The following is a 24,269-nucleotide window of genomic DNA, read 5'->3' as shown; positions in this document are numbered from 1 at the left end:
TGAAGCCCTAGAGAGCTTATCAGAATCTCCAAAACACCAAAATGAGGCAGAATCTGTACACCGAGCAGGCCAAAGATGGCCAAGAGCAGTAATAAGCTTTATAAAAGGAGGTAAACTACCAGGAGAAATCACAAATGACAGCTTTCTTACTATTTTAATAATTCGAGTAATATAAGGATTTATGTCATTTTTATATTATTTAAATACAAGCAATGCTATGAGTATTTCTAGAATCCCAATCCTATATCAGAAACTCTAAATTTAGCTTTGCTAAAAAAAAAAAAAAAAAAGGCACAAACTAGAGATTATGTATTCCAAAGCCCTCTCCTATTTTTAGGATGCTTTTCAACATTACCTTTGTTTATACTTCAAGGAAAGTTCCTTCCAATAAGCAGTTTCCTCCTTTAAACTTGAAAAATCTGGTATATCTTCACCATCCATGATCAAGAAAGCCTGTGAAATATTAAAGATGAAAATAAATTAATAGAGAACATAGGAATCTTAGTAAAAGTATAAAGTCTGGGACAACACTAAATCTGCAGCATTTTGGAGGGAGTCAAACATGAAAGATTCTAAGAGCAGTTAGCTCTTTATTACAATAAGCTCAGGCACCTAATCACTTCACTGCCCCACTCACAGGGACCACCAGCATTGTGGGAAGCCACGTGAAGCGCTTCTAGTGGCGGCACTAGGTTCTGGGGAGTTGACCCCACAGAATCATCCTGCAGCTGGTTCGCAGCGAACTGATCTTCTGGGAATCAGGTAACAGAAAACAAGCTTACTGTTAAGAGTTGCTACTGCTGCGTGCCCTTCTCTGTTGTACAATTGCTTCAAAACACCTGCTTGAAACATTTTATACCAGGTAGCCTTTCGAGGAGATCAGGGACCACATTCCCAATAATTTACTATCATTACATTTCTAAAAATTTCCTGTTAATTATCTTTTAAGTCCCAAGCTTCCTCCATAAGTCCACTAATTCTCCAACTTCAATGTTCTTTCACCTTGGTTCTTCTCCCAAGGCTTTCAGAGTGGGTTAAAAAATATCTATTTAGGGCTTCCTTGGTGGCACAGTGGTTGAGAGTCCACCTGCTGAGGCAGGGGACACGGGTTTGTGCCCCGGTCTGGGAAGATCCCACATGCCGCAGAGCGGCTGGGCCTGTGAGCCATGGCCGCTGAGCCTGCGCGTCCGGAGCCTGTGCTCCACAACAGGAGAGGCCACAACAGTGAGAGGCCCCCGTACCGTAAAAAAAAAAAACATATATATATATATATATATATATATATATATATATATATATATATATATATATATATATATATATATATTTAGTTAACCTTGCATTCAGACTGGCTACCTAAAATTCCCAACTAACTGTCAGGCCCAATGGAATACCAAAGACGTTGGGGCTTGTCCTAGATTCACACCTAAGTGTTTCAGTCTTACCTCCTACAACCCTGTCCCCAAGCATCCTACTTTATATTCCAGCAATACTGTTCAAAATTGTCCTAATGCACCATTCTGCTTCAGGTCTGGATATTTTCCCTACCTGGAATAGCTCTCCTTCCTTGTGCATTTAGAAAGCTCCTATTTATCCTTTAAAACCTAGCTGTCACCTTTTCCAGAAATCATTTCCTGTCCTCACCCAGACAGCACTAAAATCTCCCAAACTCTTGGCCCCCATGAATATGCTTTCATGCATATATTTACCACATAATAATTCATTTGCTTACACCTCCCCCTATTAGGCTGTGTATCATTCTTACTGATTTCAACCCCAGCACATTGCCTGCACCATAGCAGATATTCAATAATATTTATTAAATTAAACCAAAATTGATTCAACCTAATCCATACTGGGTAGCAAGAATTCAAGGCCAGCTTTAAAAGTAAATTAATAGGGACTCCTCTGGTGGCGCAGTGGTTAAGAATCCGCCTGCCAATGCAGGGGACATGGGTTTGAGCCCTGGTCCAATCCCACATGCTGTGTAGCAACGAAGCCCATGTGCCACAACTACTGAGCCTGCGCTCTAGAGCCCGTGCGCCACAACTACTGAGCCCGCGTGCCACAACTACTGAAGCCCACACGCCTAGAGCCTGTGCTCTGCAACAAGAGAAGCCATCTCACCGCGTCGAGGAGTAGCCCCCTTTCGCCACAACTAGAGAAAGCCCGCACACAGCAATGAAGACCCAAAGCAGCCAAAAATAAATTTTAAAAGTAAATTAAAACTTGAAGTTGTAGAGAATACGGAATTCATCCAGCAGGACTCACTACTCACGAATGTTTGGAAAAGACATGGACAAGAACAAATACAGTACAAATTCAACTTGAGGGTAGGTATACCAAAGAGACACAAGAATGGCTTCTAGTTGAATAAAATTAAAATGTAACTATCAATATATACATTTAGTGTGATGCTTTTGCGGCCTACTGTGACTTCTTCCGGGTTTAGTCAAGTCTTTCCTGACCACATCGTCTACTATTACTTTTGGCATATTAGTCAATCTTCTAATTAACTTAAATTACCAATCAGCCTAAGAGTTCTCTGAAAAGAGATGGTCCTTGACATACATGGCATCTCTTCCTGGCACTAAGCACAGCACTTTGCTCAGAGAAAGTACATAGTGCTTACAGACGTTTACTGAGCACCTACAATGTGTCAGACATTGTTAAGTGCTGGATAAACATTCAGTGGACCAAATGCACCCTCCTCTTATCTTATTACCCCTACACTGGCACACTTTTGTCTGTTTTTCTACTCTTGAAGATACCGTTATAGCATGACAGCATACTAAAATGTAAAACCCACAGTTAGGAGTCCTGCTGAGACTGGGTTCTAGGGTTTCCACTCTGCCATTAAATTCCTTAATGGCAATTAAGCAATCTGCTTAATCTCTTAAAGTCTCAGTTTTTCCATCTAATAAGGGTTTGGACTATACTAGCTGACTTGTTTCTTCAAATATGTATACTGGTTAGTAAATAATACTGATTAATTTTATAATCCTAACTCTTCATCAAAGTTCCCAATTCCTATTCAATTTCCCCAGATGTAGGGATAATCTTATTTGTAACTGTAATTTAATTTGTAGTAAGGTGTGAATGAAGATGAGGCTAATCCAGTAGCAAGAGGTTTATTTGGATCTCAGAAGAGTATCCAGAGCAGTTAAGGGCATCACCACATGGTATCAAAAACCCCTAAGACTCATTGCCTAAGTCTCCTTGACAACCCAGCTGAAGATATAATTACAGAACACATGAGAGAAGCGCCTCAGGGCGAGGCAACAATCACTGTGTCCCTTGAATGCTCTACATAAGGTCTTTTCCCAAAATGCAAAAAAAAAAAAAAAAAGTTAATTACATTTGAAATCTATGAGTCCAGCCGTGAAGAAGCTCCTGGGTGCTGGTCCTCAAACCTGGAGAGACACATCTGCCACTAGAACACTGGCAACCATGTATCAATGTGCAGGTCAAATACTCAGTTTCTCATACACAATCAATAAATTATGGTATTACAAAACGTTATGAACATCTGAGGGACACAAGAAGCAAAGCTCTGCTGCTACTTTATTTTAAACAAGGAATATTTGGGGCTTCCCTGGTGGCGCAGTGGTTGAGAGTCCGCCTGCCAACGCAGGGGACACGGGTTCGTGCTCCAGTCCAGGAAGACCCCACATGCCGCAGAGCGGCTGGGCCCGTGAGCCATGGCCGCTGAGCCTGCGCATCCGGAGCCTCTGCTCCGCAATGGGAGAGGCTCGCGTACCACAAAAAAAAAGAAAAAAAAGAAATATTTGAAGAGCGATGAAAGGTTGTGTCTCTCCAGGTAGTTTCCAAGGGCAGGACCTGTGTCTTATAAATCCCTTCTGCCTCACCAGGAACATGGAATGCCGTAGAAGTCTAATATTTGAATCTGACTTATAATTTTTTTTCCTATTATTCCCTCTTTGCTTTCAAAGTACTGCTTTCCTTTATTAATATCGAAATTCCTATTTCAGAAATGGTGTAAGCCAAAAGATGTGTGGGCAGTTTATTTCTACCTCACAACACACCACCATGTATTAAAACAAAATTATAAAACCTATCATTCTCGGCTAGACAAAATTATCAGTCTGAGGCAGGCCAAGCCACATTCACAGACACTTATAAAGCTCAGCATAGGCTCCACATCACAGAATAGGGAGCTGCTGGGACTTACGGGGGAGAGCCTTGGCGATAACTACTGCACACTAGCTACCTAAAATAATCACTGTCCAGCCCTCAATTCTTAAATATAAATGGACAACCAAGAACCACCAGACAAATGAGAAAAGCCAGCAGCATGAGTAAGAAAATCCTAGGACCTACTGAACCTAGAGGAAACTGGTAATTCAGGAAATGAGAGAACTCTTCTCATACAAGAACTCAGGAGGGTTACCTCCTACACATCTCCTGAGACAGCTACAAAAGAGAGAACAACAAGACCTGGATGGCACAGGCTATAGGAAATAGTGGCTCCAACCCAGGATTGCAAAGAAGAAACATCCCAAGATGAAGCCTAGTCCATCACGCCCCGAGAGTCACTCAGTCCAGATGGATGGCTCCAGGAAAAAGGAGGAACCCCATAACAGACACCATGACTGGGAAGCTGGATAAACCTGAGGTTATGATAAAAGGACATCACTCTTGTGTCAACAAGAAAAAAAAAGCAAGTTGGAAACTCCAGAGAAATCAAAACACAGTATATTTGGTCTTAAATTTACATTTAGTGTGTTGCTCCCTTTAAAGATTCTAGGATTTGGTAAACAAGTCTGTATTCTTTTTTAGGCCCTAGTTCTGTAGACTTTGATGATAATACCTCTCAGCCTTGGTCCTCTCAAAGTGAATATTTCTTGTCCTTTTAGCTTTGTATTCACTTGGCAGCCATCTGGATCCCTTAAATATTTTTGTTGTCTTGCTCTGGAACTTCTCTAGATTACGAACGTGCCTTTCTGGAGTTCAGTGACTGATGCTACTTCAGCATGTCAACATTCTATTCGCAGGTAAGATACTTTTACAGTTTCCAGTACTCCTTCTGTTACTATGCAGTATTTGATGATTCTGGCGATTGGTCCATGGGCCAAAGTCCTTATAGAAGTTCATAATGACTACTAGATGCCTCCCTTGGCATCTAACATTTATTTGAATGTATTTGAATTGTGGAGCCAACCCTTCTACAAATAGGGTTAGGGTTGTTTTTATCTACAAATGTTATCGTTCACATGCCCAGTTTGGAACTCTTCTGTGTGAGGCTGTTTTTCATTGTTGTTGACCCATTTATACAGTATCAGAGGACCTACAGCTGTTATTACTTTGAAGCGTGCTTAGCTAAGTAGTGTTCCCTGAGGAATCTCACTGTTTACACCTCTGGGTATACTATAAAGTGTCCATTTGTCCCTGTTTTTTGGTTCTTGAATAGGGCCGTATTCTTAATACAACTACCAATTTTTCCATCAGTGTCCCCTGGCGACTCAGGTTTTAAATAGCCTTTCGTGTGAAACTTCTTGAGAATCTAGTTCTATTTCTTGTATTTTCCTTGTCCAACTACTTAGCTCAGTGTCAAGTAATTCTAGCCAAATTATTTTAATACGTGTTTTTATTTCACACTCGCTTCTGTTTTCTTGCTGAATCTTATGTGAGTTGAACATAGACTACAATTTTTCTAATTAACAGGCTACTTTTACAAGTCACTTATTGGTCCCTCAAACAGTAATCTCTGCCAGAAGCCTTTTACTAAAATGACCATCAGCTTTTCCAAACAAACCAATTAAAAACACTTAAGAGGGTATCAAGTGGTAGGAGCAGCACAGCATAGCAGTTAAGAGCCCTGACCCTGGAGCCAAACTGCCCAGGTTGGAATCAGAGTCCTCTACTCACTAGTTGACCTTGGGCAAGTTACTTAACCACTCAGTGACCCACTTCCTCACCTGTAAAATGGGGATAATAATTAAAATAGGGTTGTTATGAAGATCAAGTGTGTTAACATTGGAAAGTACTTAGTACGGAGTCTGGCACAGTAAACGCAGCATAAATTTCATTTTTTTATTTGGTTGCGCCGGGTCTTAGTTGCGTCCTTAAATTATTTTTAAAAACTGGTCGTTCAGTTGCAGACCTTTGAAGTATAACCACAAAATAAATGTGCTTCAGAATTTAGAACATACAAATGATTCCTTAAAATTAATCACTTCTGGAAGCTATGTGCATATTTCAGTGATACCACCATTACTGAAAACATTTCTAAAACCTCTTCTGGAATAGCCTTGAAGAACCAGATTAAAAAATAAACAAAAAGCTCTTTCTTTGTGGTCATACTTCATTTCTACTGCCTAATTGGTATTATCCAGCTTTATCACTCTAATTTTATTCACGAGACTCAGCCTTTACAGAAATTGGATTTTTTTACAAATAACAAAAATTTGCTACCTTCTCAGGGGCTATAAAGACAATCTGTTCATTTTGCTTCAAGTTACAGCAGGAGGATGTGTCCACTGTGTTATATGAAACTATGTAACTGGAGATATTAGACTATAGAAAGTCAATACAGAAAACTATACTGCTACCAAAAAAGAGAAAAAGCTTTAATGACACATCTACAATCTTCTGAAGCTGAAATGAAAGTAGATAATCATATACTCTTCCCCACTACCCAAATCTTCCCTCAATACCTTGTCCCATACAGACGGAGCGTGAACCCCAGAAGTATGACAGCTTCTACATGGGGCATTACAATACTGTATGTGACCTTTAGATATCTAGCAACTGACAAATCAACTCATTTGGGTATAAAACTGCCTGTCCCAAATGCTCTATTTACAAAGAAACTATTCTTTGTGCAATGCTAAGAAAATCCATTTTATATGATATTGTCTCCTTGTTAATAGTTGTAGAATGGACTAGTGAGACTGAAAGAGTTCTTCTGGAACTCACAATAGATAATAGATACCTTTTTACCAAAATTCTTCTACTCCCAAAGGTGACACATACAGAATTTTAAACTTTTCAAAGTCAATCATAAATATGGTCTCCCCTTTGGTCCTATCAAACTTTCTTCTACCTTATGAAGTGCTCAGAAACTTACGTCAGAAGTAATTTTAAGCTTTAGTAACCAAATTTATCCCAGTATGACTTAAAATGAGAATAAAAATAAGTTTTGGAGATGTCACAAAAGCAATCTAGGTTTTTACTGAGGTTTCTACTTAAGTGTTCCTCATCCAATTTCAATTTACTTAACTTAAAAAGCTGAAACAACAAAAAACAACTGCTTCATAAGATTTCTATCTGGACCCAGTCAACTTCAACCAGAGCTAACCAAAGGTTTTTGTTGTTGTTGTTCCTTCTGATCTCTGATTTTAAATAATAACTTTAATAAAGATTCAGAGGAGATATTTTAGTTCCCCTTTATTCTCTTCAACACATGACTTAATGCTGCATTTTACCCCCACCAACTTCATAACTTAGCAAAGCCATTACCCTGTTTCATAAATGGATTAAAAGCAGCACAATTTATCAGACAAAATAATTAGCCAGCAACCATGACCAAGTACCAGCGTAGGATTTCTCTCACAAATGAGTAGCAGTTCTTATCCTAGGTAGGTCTGCTCAAAAACATTTGAACACATCTCCTACTAGCTTCTGGTATATTTTTGGCAAATTTTCTACTTTGCTTTCTAGCTGAGAAGGGTATAAAAATCCCACAAAAAGAAACGAGAACTCCAAGCCGGGAGATGTAAATCCTGGACCAAGCGAAGCCACTCACCGGCTGGTAGAATCCACAGCAGAAATCACTTAAGCCCCCACCCCATCTGGTCTCAATTTCCCCATCCGTCAAATGGCGAGAAGAGAATCAGGCACAGCCACTAACCAGGTGATGAGGTTCAAAGGAGATAGCGAGAGTGTTCTGAAACGAGTAAAGGCGCTACAGAAATGTAACAAAATTATCAGGAGTAAAAGAACCCTCAGTTCTTGGCAAAACGTAAAGGGTTACTTCGTTGCTTACCAACAACAAAAAAGAAAGAAAGGCCAGCACAAGCAACCCGAACCCGTTTGGTGACACTCTTCTGAACTCCAAGAGGGGTGATGAGCAGTTCGGGACAGGCAGTCACGGGAATGCCACCGGAGCCCAAGGTGGGCTGCTTCCGCTCTGGCCCCTCGCTTCTCTCCCGCGGGGAGTTCTAAATCCAACCCGGCTCCGAACTACCCCCCCAGCTGAAGGGATGGGGGAGGGGCGGTGGAGGAGGATGGCTAAGCTGCCGCCACCACCTCCAACGGAGCCGCTCCTTGCGCCACCAGCGCCCGGGCCCATGGTGCCACGTCCCGGCCTTCGTCCGTGCCATCCCTCACCCCACCCGCGAACAGGGGCACATCCTAGGGAGACCGCCCGGCTCGCTCCATTCCAGGCGCCCCGGTGGGCCACACCTCGGACCAGAGCGGGAGGGAGCAGTTAGAGCGGTTGGAACAGTTACCGCCGGACTGGTCGCCCCGGAACCCGGGCCCGGCCCGGCGGGGCCTCGGACACTTCCCCCGGGCTGGCAGGCTCCCCGGGGACAGGCCTCGGCGCCGCCGGCTCGGCGCGGCACCCTCGGGAGCGGCCCCGCACCACAGGCTCACCTCCAATATGTCAAAAGCGCATATTCGCCGCCGCTCGACCGCAGTCTCCTCTCCGCTGGCCTGGCCAGGCCCGCCCAGCCGCTCAGCTCCTCTCCCCTCCGCAGCCTAGAGCTCCACTCCGCGCACCTCCGCGCCCGGCTCCTCCCTGACACGTCAGAGGCTGCCTGGGTATCCGAGGCCATACTGTGACGCACGGGGGCGGGGCTCTGAGCATGCGCGCGGGGGCGGCCTGGGCGGAGCTGTGGCGGGAATGGTGTCACGGGGGGCGGGGCCGCGCCGGACCCGGCGCGCTGACGTCAAGCTGGCGGCGGCCTTCGGCGGCGGCCTTCTGCGCCGGTGTTCTGGGCCCCACTGCGTGTCGTTTGCGACCTTCGTGGTTCCTCAAAAAGGCCCTACGTTCGGGAAGGTGGCATCACCGTGGATGACAACTGCCTCCCGGTTTTCAGCCATCAAGTCCTCCAAGTGTCTGTTTCAGTGTTCCAGTTTATAAGAAGAACCTCGGCTCAGATTTCACCTCCGAGTCCACCTTGACCACCCAATTCAGGCGTATTCTAGCCCCCTCGTCACTCCCCCTCACAAAGACCTCTGTTGTTTCTACGGCATTCCCACTAGCTGAAATTTTATACTACTTCTTGTCTTCCTCTAGTAAAAATGTAAGTTCCATGAGAACCGGAGCCTCATTCCTTTTTTATCCCAGCAGATAGCTTGGTCCCAGGCACAAAGTGGGAGCTCACATATTTGCTGAATGAATGATTGGACTCGTTGAGGGGACCGAGGGAATATAAATATTTCCACTTGTGTATTTTATATATCTAAGCGTATATTTATTCATGTAAATATGCGTATGTGTTTTCATTCCCTTGGGCCCCCAACTAATGGAATCCATTTTATTTATACATATTCCCGTACAGAAGACTTGGAGAAGGGGGGTCGGGGTGAACTGGCTGAGATAGAGGAGGATGGGCAACTGCTTAGGGAGTGAAAACTTGAATAGAGCTGTTTTTAAAACAATTTTCGGAACTTTTGCTGTGTAATGTATAACGTAATTCTCTGATGTCAGTGCTCTTGGGATTGGGTTTGTGAGGACACAGTGATGTGTAAGGTCTCAAGGTGAGAACAAGGTGAGCCTGGGAGGTCCAGTTATATTTTTGAGGGCATGGACATAAACAGGAGCAGTGCAAGATAGATTCTAAGAGGTGTCCAAATCAATGAAAGTCAAAGAAGTAATTAATGGGATTGTGGGAAGGATGGCACCTCGAACTAGACTCTGAAAAGATCATGATAGTAATAATGAGTAGTTCACTTTTGTTGTTCCATTTGTATGTACTGGCATTTGTGCTTGGTTTGCATAATTTAATTCTCACAATGACCCCATGAGATAGGTGCTGTTATTATTCCCAGTCTACCAAAGAGGAGACCAAGACCCAGTAAGATGAGGTTGCCCAAGGTCACTTAACTAGAAAAAAGAGGACTCAAGGTTCAAACCCACCTAGTCTGGATTATCTAACTCGAGAAACCACACTATTAACCACTACTCTACTGCCACTCAAGAAAGGGGATGGGCTTCCCTGGTGGCGCAGTGGTTGAGAGTCCCCCTGCCAATACAGGGGACATGGGTTCGTGCCCCGGTCCGGGAAGATCCCACATGCCGCGGAGCGGCTGGGCCCGTGACCCATGGCTGCTGAGCCTGCGCGTCTGGAGCCTGTGCTCCGCAACGGGAGAGGCCACAACAGTGAGAGGCCACTTATTAATAACGACTACTTATTGGGCTAGAGCCCTGTGCTAAGAGCTTTACATACATTTCCTCACAAGCAGCTTGGGAGGCTAAAATTATTACATGCATTTTATATACTGGAAAACTGAGGCTCAGGGAGCTGAGGTTTAAACCCAAGCAGGTCTTAGTGCAAGCCCAGTGACCTGGGACATCATGGAAGCCTGTGACCTCATCCATCAGGGCACAGCTTCAGCCAGGAAAGCAGAGCCCCAGAGGTGATGAGCAGGGAGGCCTTCCTGTGCATCTGGTGCCAAGAAGGAACAGTCCCACCCCAAGAGCAAATAAAGGCTGCAGCTCTGGTCCCTGCCAAGTCCTGGGAAACACACTGAGTCACCTAATGGCAGGCCAGGCCCTGCAGAAAATGTGGGCATCATCTTCCAGGCCACCACCCCTCGCACCCAGCCTGGACCAGAACTGGTATTTGTCAGGACTAGTGTGTTGGCCCCATCTTAATGAATGGCCTTTGCTTGGCAGGGCTCTCAGAGGTATCAAAGCCCTGTACTGATCTCCCTCCTCTGTGTTGGTTGAGTTTTCTCCAAAGTAACAGCAACCTTTGCCCCACTCCCTGCTTCCAGTTTGTCCATCCCGGAAAAATAAAGTGGAGGTAAAGACGGAAGGCAGCCTCTAAGGGGAACAGAAGTTACAATCAGCTTTGTGAAGGTAGAAAGGTGAGTGAAGGTTGCCCCACCCTCTGCCTTCATAAACCATTAGGAAGGGGTTTGCTGAGGCATGGGTCCCAATCCAAGGTGTTTCTTGGATCAAGCCAAGGTGGGCAAATGTCACAGTCCCTGAGAGCATCCTATCTTCCCTACCACAAACTCCAAGACCCAGGAAACAGAGGCCAGGTTCCAACGCTGGAAGAGGAGGGGTTGACCAGCTGCTTTAGGAGAGGTCTGGACACTAACACAGACTCCAGCCAATGAGAATGTGGACTCCAGCCACTTCACACACTCACAAAAGGTGATACGGTGCACACAGGCCTGCCGTGAAAACTCTGAGGAGATGGGGCATGTGAAGAAGCTAGTGAATCAGGGGAGCAGACACCTCAAACTCAAAGGTCTGATTCAGTCTGATCTCCGTATCTCTTTGGCCAACTGTTTTCTGCTAAGCTATAGGGGCATCAATCAAGCTGGGCAAGGGACTCCCAAAGGCCCACTAGTTACTAATGGCCTGCTGGATGCGTCCACGAGATTCCCATCACCACCTCCCTCTCTTTGTGTCTAAACCTCAAAGAGATTCTCCACTTGCCACAGCTGAAATTTCCAGAAAGGGTTTCACGTTTCTGCCAATGGTGTCATTACTCCCCTAGTCAGGAAGGCACAAAAGCCTCGTCAACTCACCCTTCATCATCCCCTTCCCCAGCTTTCACTTCACTCACGTGAAATGAAATCTGAAAGACTTTCCCTTCATAAATTCTCAAATACATTTCCAGTCTTCTGCCCCTGAATCTCCCCAGTCCAAAGTATCCCTTCCTGAACTTCTCTCCCTCAAATTTCTTGTTCCAGCCCTGCAGTGCACACTGCCATCAGAATAACCTTTCTAAAATCCCACTGTGTACAGAGCATCACGGGCAACAAAACTTGTTTTGGCGTCCTACTGCCTTTGTGATAAAATACACACTATGAAGTCTGGCCTTCAAGGGCCTCCCAAAGCAACTCCAACCCACTTCTCCTGTCTCCGCCCTGCAGTTTACCTAGCTGGGTCTAATCAGACCCTCCACTGTGTACCCCAAATGGACAATTCCCTTCCTCTCTGGGCCTTTTATTGACTTCTACTGCCCGATGCGCTACAGCTGCTCCCTAGAGCCAGCCTGCATTCTTCTCTGCCTTTTGAAGTCTCACTCATTGCTACCTCTTCCAGGAAGCCTTCCCTGATACCTAAAGCCCCAAAGTGAGTGTTCCTTCCTCTCAGGAAGAAGGAACTATGTAGAACCCTGCATAGTTCACAGGAGACTTACTGAACACAGCCTTTTGGTCATGGAGGTGTCTGACCTCCCCCAAGGAACCAAAGCTCACTGAACATAGGAATAATGTTGATTGTCCTAGTATCTGCCAGCAACAGGCACTTGGCAAACACTCATTTAACATGCTTCAGTGAAAGTCAGAGAGGGAATTCCCTGGCAGTCCAATGGTTAGGACTCGGCGCTTTCACTGCCAGAGCCTGGGTTCGATCCCTGATTGGGGAACTAAGATCCTGCAAGCCACACAGTGCAGCAGGTGAGAGAACGAATCAATGGTTTGGTGGCAATAACTCCAAATGCAAGACTGACAGCACTTTCTGGAAAATGCCCCACATTCTGAGCAAAACTACCATATAGAGAGAAGATTTTCACTGGTCTGAAAGGCTGAACTTAGGGGATGCTTGGTTACAAAGGAACTGGGATTTAGATCATGAGCAATTATGACTTTTCTCTAGCCCCAAACTTAAAACTCAGTCTATAGGGACTTCCCTGGTGGCGAAGTGGTTAAGAATCCGCCTGCCATCGCAGGGGACACGGGTTGGAGCCCTGGTCCAGGAAGATCCCACAGGCCACGGAGCAACTAAGCCTGTGCGCCACAACTACTAAGCCCATGTGCCACAACTACTGAGCTCGCATGCCACAACTACTGAAACCCGCGCGCCTAGAGCCCATGCTCCGCAACAAGAGAAGCCACTGCAATGAAGAGTAGCCCCCTCTTGCCGCAACTAGAGAAAGCCTGTGCACAACAACAAAAACCCAATGCAGGCATAAATAAATAAATAAATACTAAAAAACCTCAGTCTATAGCATCCACAATCTCCAAAGCAACATCTTTTGCTTTTGTAATTTACAATAACTACTAGTTGTTTTTTTTTTAATTTAAAAAAACTATACACTTGGACCTTGAGGTGAGAAGTGATTTGATAAAGCCTTTCACTCATCAGCTATGGGTTTATAGTGCTTGTTCTGTTCTAGGCCCTGGAGCTTCAACCATATAACTATAAAAAGCACACCCCACCCCCACGGAGCTCATATTCTAATGGAGAAGACAGTAAGCAAATAGACAAATTTATTTCTGTCAGGTCATGACAAGTACTATAAAGAAACACACCAGGATAAGAGGATAAGGTGTGGCAGGGGCTGCTGCCTGAGGGAAAATAGGGCTTAATGCTCAGGGGATTCTTCTCTGTAAAACTGTCAAGGCCCTTAAAATAAAGGGCAACAGAGATGTGAAATTAAGAACGTAAAAATATGTGCAGGTGCCTTAAATAGAGGAGTTTATCTTACTTTCCATCCTAGTGCCTGGCAGAGAGTGGCCACTCAGTAAGTACTGGTTGAATGAATGACTTGCTAGGTGGTCTACAGAATGCCAGAGCCTTCAACCAGATGGTAAATTTCCCCTTCCAAGATAAGGAATGATAACCAGGTCATGGCTGATTCAAAAATGCCCACTCCTGTGCACCCCTGTGTCCACAGCAGCACTACTCACACTAGCCAAGACATGGAAACCTAAATGTCCATCAGCAGATGAAAGGATAAAGAGGAAGTATATATATATCTATACATATACAATGGAATATTACTCAGCCATAAAAAGAAGGAAATAATGCCATCTGCAGCAACATGGATGGACATAGAGGTTGTCATACTAAGTGAAGTAAGTCAGAAAGAGAAAGACAAATATCATATGATATCACTTATATGTGGAATCTAAAATATGACACAAATGAACTTATCTACGAAACAGAAACAGACTCACAGACAGAGAAGAGACTTGTGGTTGCCAAGGGGGAGGGGAGGTGGGGGAGGGAGGATTGCGTGTTTGGGATTAGCAGATGCTAGCTATTACACATAGAATGGATTAACAACAAGGTCCTACTGTATAGCACAGGGAACTGTAGTCAATATCCTGTGATAAACCATATGGTTTCAAGAAGAATATGAAAAAGAATGTGTGTGTGTATCTATACACAACTGAATCACTTTTCTGTACCGCAGAAATTAACACAACACTGTAAATCAACTATACTTCAATAAAATAAATTTTTTTTAAATGCCCACTTCTGGTGGGTCCCTAACCCTTGACCCAGCCAGCCATCAAGAGCTCAGCCTAGGGCATCCCTGTACCGAAGGGAAAAGGAACTTCCATTTGTTGCCTTTATCGCATCTTCGGTAGCTTCTTGAGCAAACAGTGCTCACAAACTACCCAAAGCAACTCAGGCTCCCAAACCTCAGCTCTTCCATAGAATTTGTCCCCTAAATTTCAAACTCCAGTTGGCTGTAAGTCAACAGAAAGGCAGGAAGTGGGTACGATGACTTTGTTATGAGGGGTTTTAGGTTCCAAATCTCCTTGCTCTTCCTTCCCTTTCTGTGGTGTCTGAAAATGCGGCCTGCTTCTGGCCCTGGCAGGATGCTTCGCCCTCTGAGGGCCTCCAGGTGTAGCTCGCTGACAAGTGGCTCTTGCAGGTGAGAAAAATGAGGACAATTTAGGTAAAGCCTGCAACAACAGGCCTTCCTGCCAGGGTCCTGCCCTGGTTACTGGTAGCAGGAAAGAAAGGGCCCTTGTCCTCATCTGGGGGGCAAACTGAGGTTGCCAGAGTCTCTTTCCCCTATCAATGGACCCGGATATCCTGCCGTGCCCCAAGGAATCTCTTGGAGCTTCCCCATTTCTTCCCCAGAAACCTACCTGAACTGTGGACTTCCTCCTGTTCTGGAGCTGTCTGCAGCCTCGTGGGCTTCCTGGCTTCAGAGCCTCCACTACCCCAAGCTTCGGTCTTCACTGTCAGCCCTGGCCCCCACCCCAGCCCCATCATGGTCACTACCCACACCCCAGAGTGACAGCCACATCCACAGAATAGGATGGCACAACACTGCTAATTTGGTTAACACCTGGCAACCCCAAGGGCTGCTGACATCACACCTACATAAACAGTGTAACTGTCCCCAGACAAAAGCGGTATCTGCTCATTCACCTTTGCACAGACAAGGTGGCACCAGTTTTGCCTACTCCCAAACCATCCTAATGAAATGACAGGGCTTAGAAGAAATGGAATGTTTCTTACCAACCTAAGCTGACTGTCACCAGGCAATTTCAGCCAAACTCCCATTACCAGTAAACCAATGAGTCAAAGTTACCAGGAATGAAAGATCATGAATTCAACCATCAAACAAACATAATTGAGTGCCTGGCACTGTTCTAGGCCCCAGAGATAGGGCAGGCAGCAAAACAAGCTTACAGAAAAGAAGGGAAAGAATGGAAACCGAAAACAGGTAAAGAAACGTTAGCATGTCAGACAGTTATAAGTACTGAGGAGGAAAGGAGCCAGGACTTTTCAATATTTTATACTTAGGGTGGCATTTAAGGCAGCACCTGGCGTGTGGTAGGCCCTTAACATTTGTTGAGTGAATAAAAAACTTGCAGAGAATGTTAGGTTCTGAGTTATTTTCGTTGCTCTCTTCTGCTGCTCCGTCTTTCTCCTTTTTCTTTCTTTCATCAAAGCACTTTTATCATTTAGAACTCTACTAAAAAACTCCCCTATTAAAAAATGAGCAATTGACAAAATTGAGAAACACAGGGGGCTAACAAACATATCACATTCCACCTTGCTCCAAATCAAAACCATTCAAAGTAGCACAGCAAAGAAGGGATTCTATATTTCATCCAACAAACATATGAGATTTTTAAAACATCAGACTACAAAGTGGAGACAAGAACACAGAGAAACCAGCACTCTCGTGTACGGTGCGAAGGGGATGCCCCATGTGTGAGTTTTCCTGGCAGACAGTTTAGTGGCGTGAGCCAGAAACTTACAAATATGCAGCCCTTGCGATCTAGCCTCTCCTAGGAATTTACCTGAAGAGAAGTTATCAAGGATGTGTGCAAAGATTTATCCATGAGGATGTTCATCAAAGCACTGTTTGGCAAAAAAAATTAGAAATAACCTACACGAAAAGATCAGTTAAGTGGAATTATGTGATAGCCACACAATATAATAGTAGATAGTTGGTAACAATGATGGTATGAAAGAATATTAACAATGAAACAGATGAATAAAGCAGTTCACTCAACAATATGTATAATAGGATCCCACTTTTGTAAAACAAATACATACATACGTTCTACATAGAAAATGTCTGGAAAGATAGATACCAATATGATGTTAACAGTGGTCATCTATGGAAGGTGAGATCACAGGTAATTTTCTCTCATCTGTCCTTCCTTTTTTGTTTCTTTTCTGTATTTTTAACCAGAATTAAATATTTTTTTGTTTCTTTTCTGTATAATTTTTTAAGTTTTTTTAAAAAAAGAATGCATCCAAACTTAACAAAGCAAGATCATTTCCTCAAAATTCTTTCCAAATGATTTTCCTAAGTTTGTGGCTTTAGGCCCATTTTAAAATCCAGCCTTTCAGCCAAGTCACTCTAGCAGATACAAGAGTGACATGGCACTCAGGTGTCGGTAAGCTTCAGTAGGAGGGCTCCTAATTCTATAGCACAGATCATAAGAATTAATTCCCTTCCCTGGTGGTCCAGTGGTTAGGACTCTGCACTTTCACTGCCAGGGGCGCAGGTTCAATCCCTGGTCAGGGAACTAAGATCCCGCGAGCCACGTGGCGTGGCCAAAAAAAACCCAAAGAATTAATTCCTCCTGCTATGACTCCCTAGTTAGCCCAATCTGATGTTATTCTCTCCGGTAAACATACATGTGCTGGTTCCACAGGCGTAAAGTTTCCACCCCACAATCTTTTAAATGTCATATCTTCTACACATCCATTAACTGATGACATAATGGTATTTGGGACTTTGATAGAACCATCTGGGATGTCAACTCTAGGTAATCTGGAATGTAAGGATTGCTTCTCCAGGGGTCACTTGTCTGGTGACCATTGTATAAATAAGGGGATCAATACCCTGACCATTTATAATTATAACCTAATATGGTAAAATGACAGTCCATGGGACCTCAGAGGCAATTTCACGCTAGTTTTCATCTATTCCTGTACAAAAACAACACAGGCCTTGATGTCCACTTTGAAAATTTCAACAAGGGGGTTTTGGGGGCCTCTACATGGAAAATATCTTCTGCTCAAAATTACTCAGGAGAGTCCTGGCCACAGAAGCCAATTTTGATTCATAAATGCTGAAATGCAGAATAAATGCTGAAATGCAGAAATAAAACATCATCCTAGGTTTGCTGTTAATCACAGTAGAAATGTCCCTTCTATAAAAAGAAAAGAAGCATCCCTTTGGAGGGATGCAGCCCAGGCAGAAGACAAGACATTAATTAAAGTGCTGAGGGCAGGATAAGCGGGGAGCAGAGGAGCCCTTTCTTCAAGCATGTTGCTGTTTCAACAATTTTCGAAAGTCTTCTGTTGACAGGATGGTTGTTAAAACCCTGATAAAAAGATATTCGAGGAAGCACAGGACTTCCCTGGTGGCGCAGTGGTTAAGAATCCGCCTGCCAATGCGGGGAACACGGGTTTGAGCTCTGGTCCGGGAAGATCCCACATGCCTCGGAACAACTAAGCCTGTGCGCCACAACTACTGAGCCTGCGCTCTAGAGCCCGCGAGCCACAACTACTGAAGCCCACGCGCCTAGAGCCCATGCTCCGCAACAAGAGAAGCCATCGCCATGAGAAGCCCGCGCATGGCAACGAAGAGTAGCCCCTGCTCACCGCAATTACAAAAAGCCCCTGCGCAGCAACGAAGACCCAAGACAGCCAAAAAAAAATTAAAAAAAAAAAAAAAAAGATATAAAGCAAGAGGCCCAGACACACAGAGGAGGTGATCAAAGGGTGGCAAGATCCACCCTCCACCTCAAGCCAAAGGTGCAGGCACCACCCCTTCTCAGGGCTCCCCACCCTGGTGTGAGAGCCCAGTCCCGCCTGCTCGTCTTCCCTAACCTCCACCTTAGGAATTCAGGTGCTTGCTCCTCTCTGGAGAATCAGCTCCATCATTGGTGATTTTGCTTCCCTTCTCTGAGCCTCAGTTTCTTTATCTGTAAACTGTGCAGGTTGGACCAGATGATAACAGTTCCCGCACCCTCCTGGGGCGCTTAGACCCTGCTTCTCCTTGGCCAGTTTGCCCAATGTGATGGCAGGGTCAGCGCCGTCCTAGATGGGTGGGGGTAGGTGACCAAGAACAGTCTCATTCCTGCCAGCGTTCCTTTGCTATGCCTCAGGATCGCTGAACTTGCAGAATAAACCGCCTTCAAGTGCATCTAACATCTGGTGTATTCATTTCCTGAAGCTGCTGGAACAAATTACCACAAGCTTAGCGCTTAAAAACAACCCAAATTGATTCTCTTACGGTTCTGGAGGTCAGATTCCAAAATGAGACTTATGGGACTAAAATCAAGGTATTGGCAGGCCTGGTTCCTTCTGGAGTTTCCAGGGAGAACCAGTTCCTTGCCACTTGCAGCTTCTAGGGGCCACAGCGTTCCTGAGCTCATGACCGCATCACTCCAGTGGCTGTTTCTGTTATCACATTGCCTTCTCTGACTCCCGCCTCCCTCTTATAAGGACGTTTTTGATTACGTTGGGCCCACCCAGATAATCCAGCCCAGCAGGGGGAAGAGGAGGAAGTTTATTCTCTGGGGAAACTAAACCAGAGAAGCTCCAGACCTGGGACACTGAGCATACGGGAGAGCAAGGCTGAATCAATACAATATAAAGGGAAGCGGGGGACTTCCCTGGTGGTCCAGTGGTTAAGACTCCGTGCTCCTAATGCAGGGGGCCTGGGTGTGATCCCTGGTCAGGGACCTAAAGATCCCGCACACGACAACAAAGATCCCACGCGAAGATCTCGCATGCCACGCTCAACTAAGACCTGGCACAGCCAAATATTATAAATAATAAATGTTTTTTAAAAAGTGGGGGGGAAGCCGGAGAGGGAGGAGGAATACTTCAAAGGCTGAATATCAAATGAGACCCCAGCCTCCTTCCCTGATGGTCTCCCAGAATGCCAACAGCCTGTACCCTCCAAGCAGGAGATCAGAGAGCTCTTCTTAACAGGATAATCCCCCCATCGCAAAATCCTTAACTTACAACCGCAAAGTCCTTTTTGCCATAAAAGGTAACATACTCACAGGTTCTGGGGATTAGGACCTGGACATCTTTGGGGGCTATTATTCTGCCCACCACATCTGATGCTCCAATTTTACCACCTTCACGATATTTGCCATTTCTGCTTTCCATCTTTGAATTTTTCTTTGAATCACTTTCTAAGAAAATGAACTTAAAAAATAATCATATTGGGGACTTCCCTGGTGGTCCAGTGGGTAAGACTCCAAGCTCCCAAGGCAGGGGGCCCGGGTTCAATCCCTGGTCGGAGAACAAGATCCCACATGCCGGAACTAAGAGTCCACGTGCTACAACTAAAAGATGCCACATGCCACAACTAAAAAAAGATCCCATATGCCGCAACAATTATCTCGCATGCCAGAACTAAGACCTGGTGCAGCCCAAATAAATAAATATTTTTTTAAAAAACAATCATATCTATGAAATTATAGAATTGATTGCTAGTCATATTTTCCCTACTATTTCAGAAGTTAAATACATGACTATTAAGATGTCAAATGTTCAAGGACCTATGTACAGCACAGGGAACTCTACTCAATATCCTGTAATGGCCTATATGGGAAAAGAACCTAAAAACGAGTGGATACGTGTATATGTATGACAGATCCTCTTTGCTGTATACCTGAAACTAACACAACATTGTAAATCACTATACGCCAATAAAAATTTTTAAATATATATGTATATATATATATATACATTAGGAAAGATTTCTGTACACCTGAAAATATCACAACATTGATCAACTATACTCCAATACAAAATAAAATGTTTAAAAAAAATGTCAAATGTTCATCTCTGCACCACATAACATCACTGTGCGTGCCACCAGTAGTACACAGACTGTCCTTTGGGGGAAAAAAATAGAATCCAGCCTCCTGATTTTACAGAATAGGGTAATTTATCCAAGAAGGCACAGCAGCGAACAGCAAAACTGCAGCTACACCCTCGACTTCTTCCTCCTGTCTCCGTGCTCATTAATCACAGCTTGAAAGGATGTCAGCGTTTTCTAAATAGCATCTCGCGTTGGTGATTCATATCATTTAGGGCTCAGTTCCCCTTAGGCTACGTTCCCGGATATTTTATATTTGGAAAGTGGGGTTTCCTATTGCTTCCCCTATGGACCAACATCCACGCATCCTATTTATCTGTGTTGAGCAGAGGGTGTTTACTTGACCCATATCTGGACAGCATCCAGGTCCCAGGGAGGAATACACTGCACAGGGAGGTCCGAGGCCAGTGGTGACTTTGTACTGTGCCCCTTGGCATGTGTCCCAGCTGCTGACTGAACCTGGAAACAGCTTTTAAGAAGACAGAGTTCCTTTCCAGTACACAGGCTGTGGGATGATATAATTGCCCTCCTTTTACATAACAACTGGCACGTAATAAAAATAGCTTTCAGAAACGAACTGAGTTATTTGTAATGAGGTGGAAGGACCTAGAGTCTGTCATACAGAGTGAAGTAAGTAAGAAAGAGAAAAACATACCATATGCTAACACATATATATGGAATCAAAAAAAAAAAAAAAAGGTACTGATAAACCTAGTACCTAGTTGCAGGAATAAAGAGGTAGATGTACAGACTGGACTTGAGGACATGGGGTGGGAGGGGGAAGCTGGGGCGAAATGAGAGTAGCATCGACGTATATATACTACCGAATGTAAAATAGTTGGCTGGTGGGAAGCAGCAGCATAGCACAGGGAGATCGGCTCAGTGCTTTGCGATGACCTAGAGGGGTGGGATAGGGAGGGTGGGAGGGAGGCTCAAGAGGGAGGGGATGTGGGGACATGTCTGCATGTGGCTGATTTGCTTTGTTGTGCAACAGAAACTAACACAGTATTGTGAAGCAATTATGCTCCAATAAATATCTATTAAAAATTTTTTTTAAAGTTTTCATTTATTGGATACTTCATCTGGGACAGGTCCTGTGATAAGTGCTTTACACACATCCATTTACAACAGCCCTATGAAGTAGCTATTAGTGTTCCTGTTTTACAGCTGAGAACACCATGTCTCAGAGAAGTTAAGCAACTTGCCCAGAATCACACAGCTAGTGTGACAAAGTCTATATTCATAGAACCTCAGAAGATAAAAGAGAACTTAGAAATCTACCTGAGATGAGGAATGCCAATGAGGAAACCAGAGAGGTTAAGCAACCTGCCCAAGGACACACAGTTTAATGACAGACTCAGGGACAAAATTCAGGTCTTCAACTCTCAGACCAGTTTATTCTTTCAGGTTTTCTCTCTCTTAAGCTATTATCTCTTGGATGATTTTTTTCAGATGCCTGCCTGGTCAGCTTCTTTTTTCTCATTATTGCATACATCTCTCCTCCCTGGTACTTTTGCCCCTCATCATTTTCTCTCTAATTGAAAGCTGTGGAGGAATCTAATGAGAATCCCAGAGTGACCCTTCCCCATCTCTCCCTCTGACCCACAGAAAAAAAAAGTGCTAGAAAAATCTCCCTGAGTCTGTATAATTTGGAATGAGTAATAATTTAACCAGAAAAGGATTAACGTTTACCTTCATCCTTTCCCCCCCAAAAAGAAATTGCTAAGCAGGTACACAGTGGAAAACAAGGTTATATGAGGACATGACCAAAAGAGGAAATCGTTAATGAAAATTTTAACCCAGTAAGACCCTAAATGTCCATCAAAGGGAATTGACTGAATCAATGATCATATATCCACACAATGGAATACCAGGTAGCCACGAATGATAATGTAATAGAACACTGTGTAATAATATGAGAACAAATTATGATTAGTAAGTCGAAAGCATGAATACAAAATAAAATGACTCCACTTTTATTTTTATAAGTATATACCTACAGGAAAAAAAAGACTGGAAGGATATATTTATAACTGGTGGCTATCTCTAGGCAATTTATATTTTCTTTTTTGTGTTTATCTGTATTTTCCAAATTTCCTACAGTGAACACAGATTACTTTTATAATCCAACGGAGAAAAACATTCATCAAATTCTTGACATAGTCATTAAGAACTGCTGTTTTCCGAAGCCTATGCTCTGAGAACGCATATACAAGAAAATAAGGGATCGACCACAAACCTCTTTCCTGAGCTGGCCATGTGTTAACAATTTAACAATTATTCTACTCCAGTAGAAAGATGAGCAATGAACATAAATAAATGGTTCACTGAAGAAATACGAACGGCCAATAAACACATGAGAAGATCCTCAATCGTTTCATTAATAACTTTTAAAATGTAAATTAAAATGACAATGAGATATTTTTACTTATCAAATTAGCAGAGATTAAAACAAATGATAGGGACTTCCCTGGCGGTCCAGTGGTTAAGACTTTGCCTTCCAATGCAGGTGGTGCAGGTTCGATCCCTGCTCGGGAGCTAAGATCCCACATGCCTTGTAGCCAAAAATAAAACAAAAAAAACATAGAGCAGAAGCAATGTTGTAACAAATTAAATAAAGATTTTTTAAAAATAGTCCATCAAAAAACATCTTTAGGGGCTTCCCTGGTGGTGCAGTGGTTGAGAGTCCGCCTGCCGATGCAGGGGACACGGGTTCGTGCCCCGGTCCGGGAAGATCCCACATGCCGCGGAGCGGCTGGGCCCGTGAGCCATGGCCGCTGAGCCTGCGCATCCGGAGCCTGTGCTCCGCAACGGGAGAGGCCACAACAGTGAGAGGCCCAAGTACCGCAAAAAAAAAAAAAAAAAAAAAAAAAAAAACTTTAAAAAATAAAACAAATGATAATACCCAGTTCTGGTAATAGTGTGAGGAAGCCAACACTCTCAGACAACACTGGTCCAAGTGAAAATGCTACAACTATAGCAGTTACCACAGTGGATTGAATACAAGTATCTCCACTTCCTCCTGAAACATCACAAAAAAGACAGGACAAATTTTTTTTTTTTTTTTTTTGCGGTACGCAGGCCTCTCACTCTTGTGGCTCCAGACGCACAGGCTCAGCGGCTATGGCTCACATGCCCAGCCGCTCTGCGGCATGTGGGATCTTCCCAGACTGGGGCACGAACCCGTGTCTCCTGCATTGGCAGGCGGACTCTCAACCACTGCGCCACCAGGGAAGCCCAGGACAAGCTCCAAAAGGTAGAAACCCATCAGGACAGAGTACGGGAGAGCAGACGTCAACAGACTTGGAAGACAGAAAGCAGAATGATGACTGGCAGCTGATGGACTGCATCAGAGAAGGCTGGAAACTGAATGCCAACCAAAAGCAAGCAGGGTGTGCCTCTGAACTGCAGAAAGGCCCAGGAATTGGAAGTACCAGCTATGTCAGAAGACGGGGTGGGGTGGAGCCAAAAACAGGAAGGCTGTTGAAAGCACAGTGTGTTTACAAAGCACTCAGACTTCACAGCCCAGGTAACTGACCAGCCAAGGCATTTAGCTCTCCCTCTGCCCAGCAGGAGGAGAAGGCTTCTCCTCTGGAGAAACTAAACCAGAGAAGCTCCAGAACTAGGGACACTGGGCACACCAGAGGGCAAGGCTGTCACTACACTAGAAAGGGAAGTGGGATAAAGGGAGGGAGGATTCTTCAAAGGCTTCATATCAAACGATGAGACCCCCAAATTCCCTCCCCTACTGACCCTCCAAGAATGCTGGCAGCCTGGATTCTACCCTCCAGGCAGGAGATCAGAGAATCTTTCTCAACAGAACGAGATGGCTTGGGACTTCCCTGGTGGCGCAGTGGTTAAGAATCTGCCTGCTAACGCAGGTGACACGGGTTCGAGCCATGGTCAGGGAAGATCCCACATGCCACAGAGCAACTAAGCCCATACTCCACAACTACTGAGCCTGCGCTCTAGAGCCTGCAAGCCACAACTACTGAAGCCTGC

The 24,269-nt window shown here is 44.3% G+C and overlaps 1 protein-coding gene across 1 annotated transcript in view; it reads right to left on the bottom strand.

The window, feature by feature from the left end:
* Positions 1–8,771, bottom strand: part of NDEL1 (nudE neurodevelopment protein 1 like 1) — a 33,600-nt gene extending 24,829 nt beyond the window's left edge. Inside the window, exons 1-2 of the mRNA XM_065896855.1 lie at positions 8,620–8,771; positions 356–453 (exon numbers count right to left, since the gene is read on the bottom strand). Coding sequence (XP_065752927.1) covers positions 356–441 — 86 coding nt within the window. The 5' untranslated portion in view covers positions 442–453; positions 8,620–8,771. The remainder of the gene's footprint in view (positions 1–355; positions 454–8,619) is intronic.
* Between the last annotated feature and the right edge of the window lie 15,498 nt (positions 8,772–24,269).

This window comes from Phocoena phocoena, chromosome 19 (genome assembly GCF_963924675.1).
Source record: "Phocoena phocoena chromosome 19, mPhoPho1.1, whole genome shotgun sequence".
Classification (NCBI taxonomy): Eukaryota; Metazoa; Chordata; class Mammalia; order Artiodactyla; family Phocoenidae; genus Phocoena; species Phocoena phocoena.
This window is presented reverse-complemented; position numbering and strand designations above follow the sequence as displayed.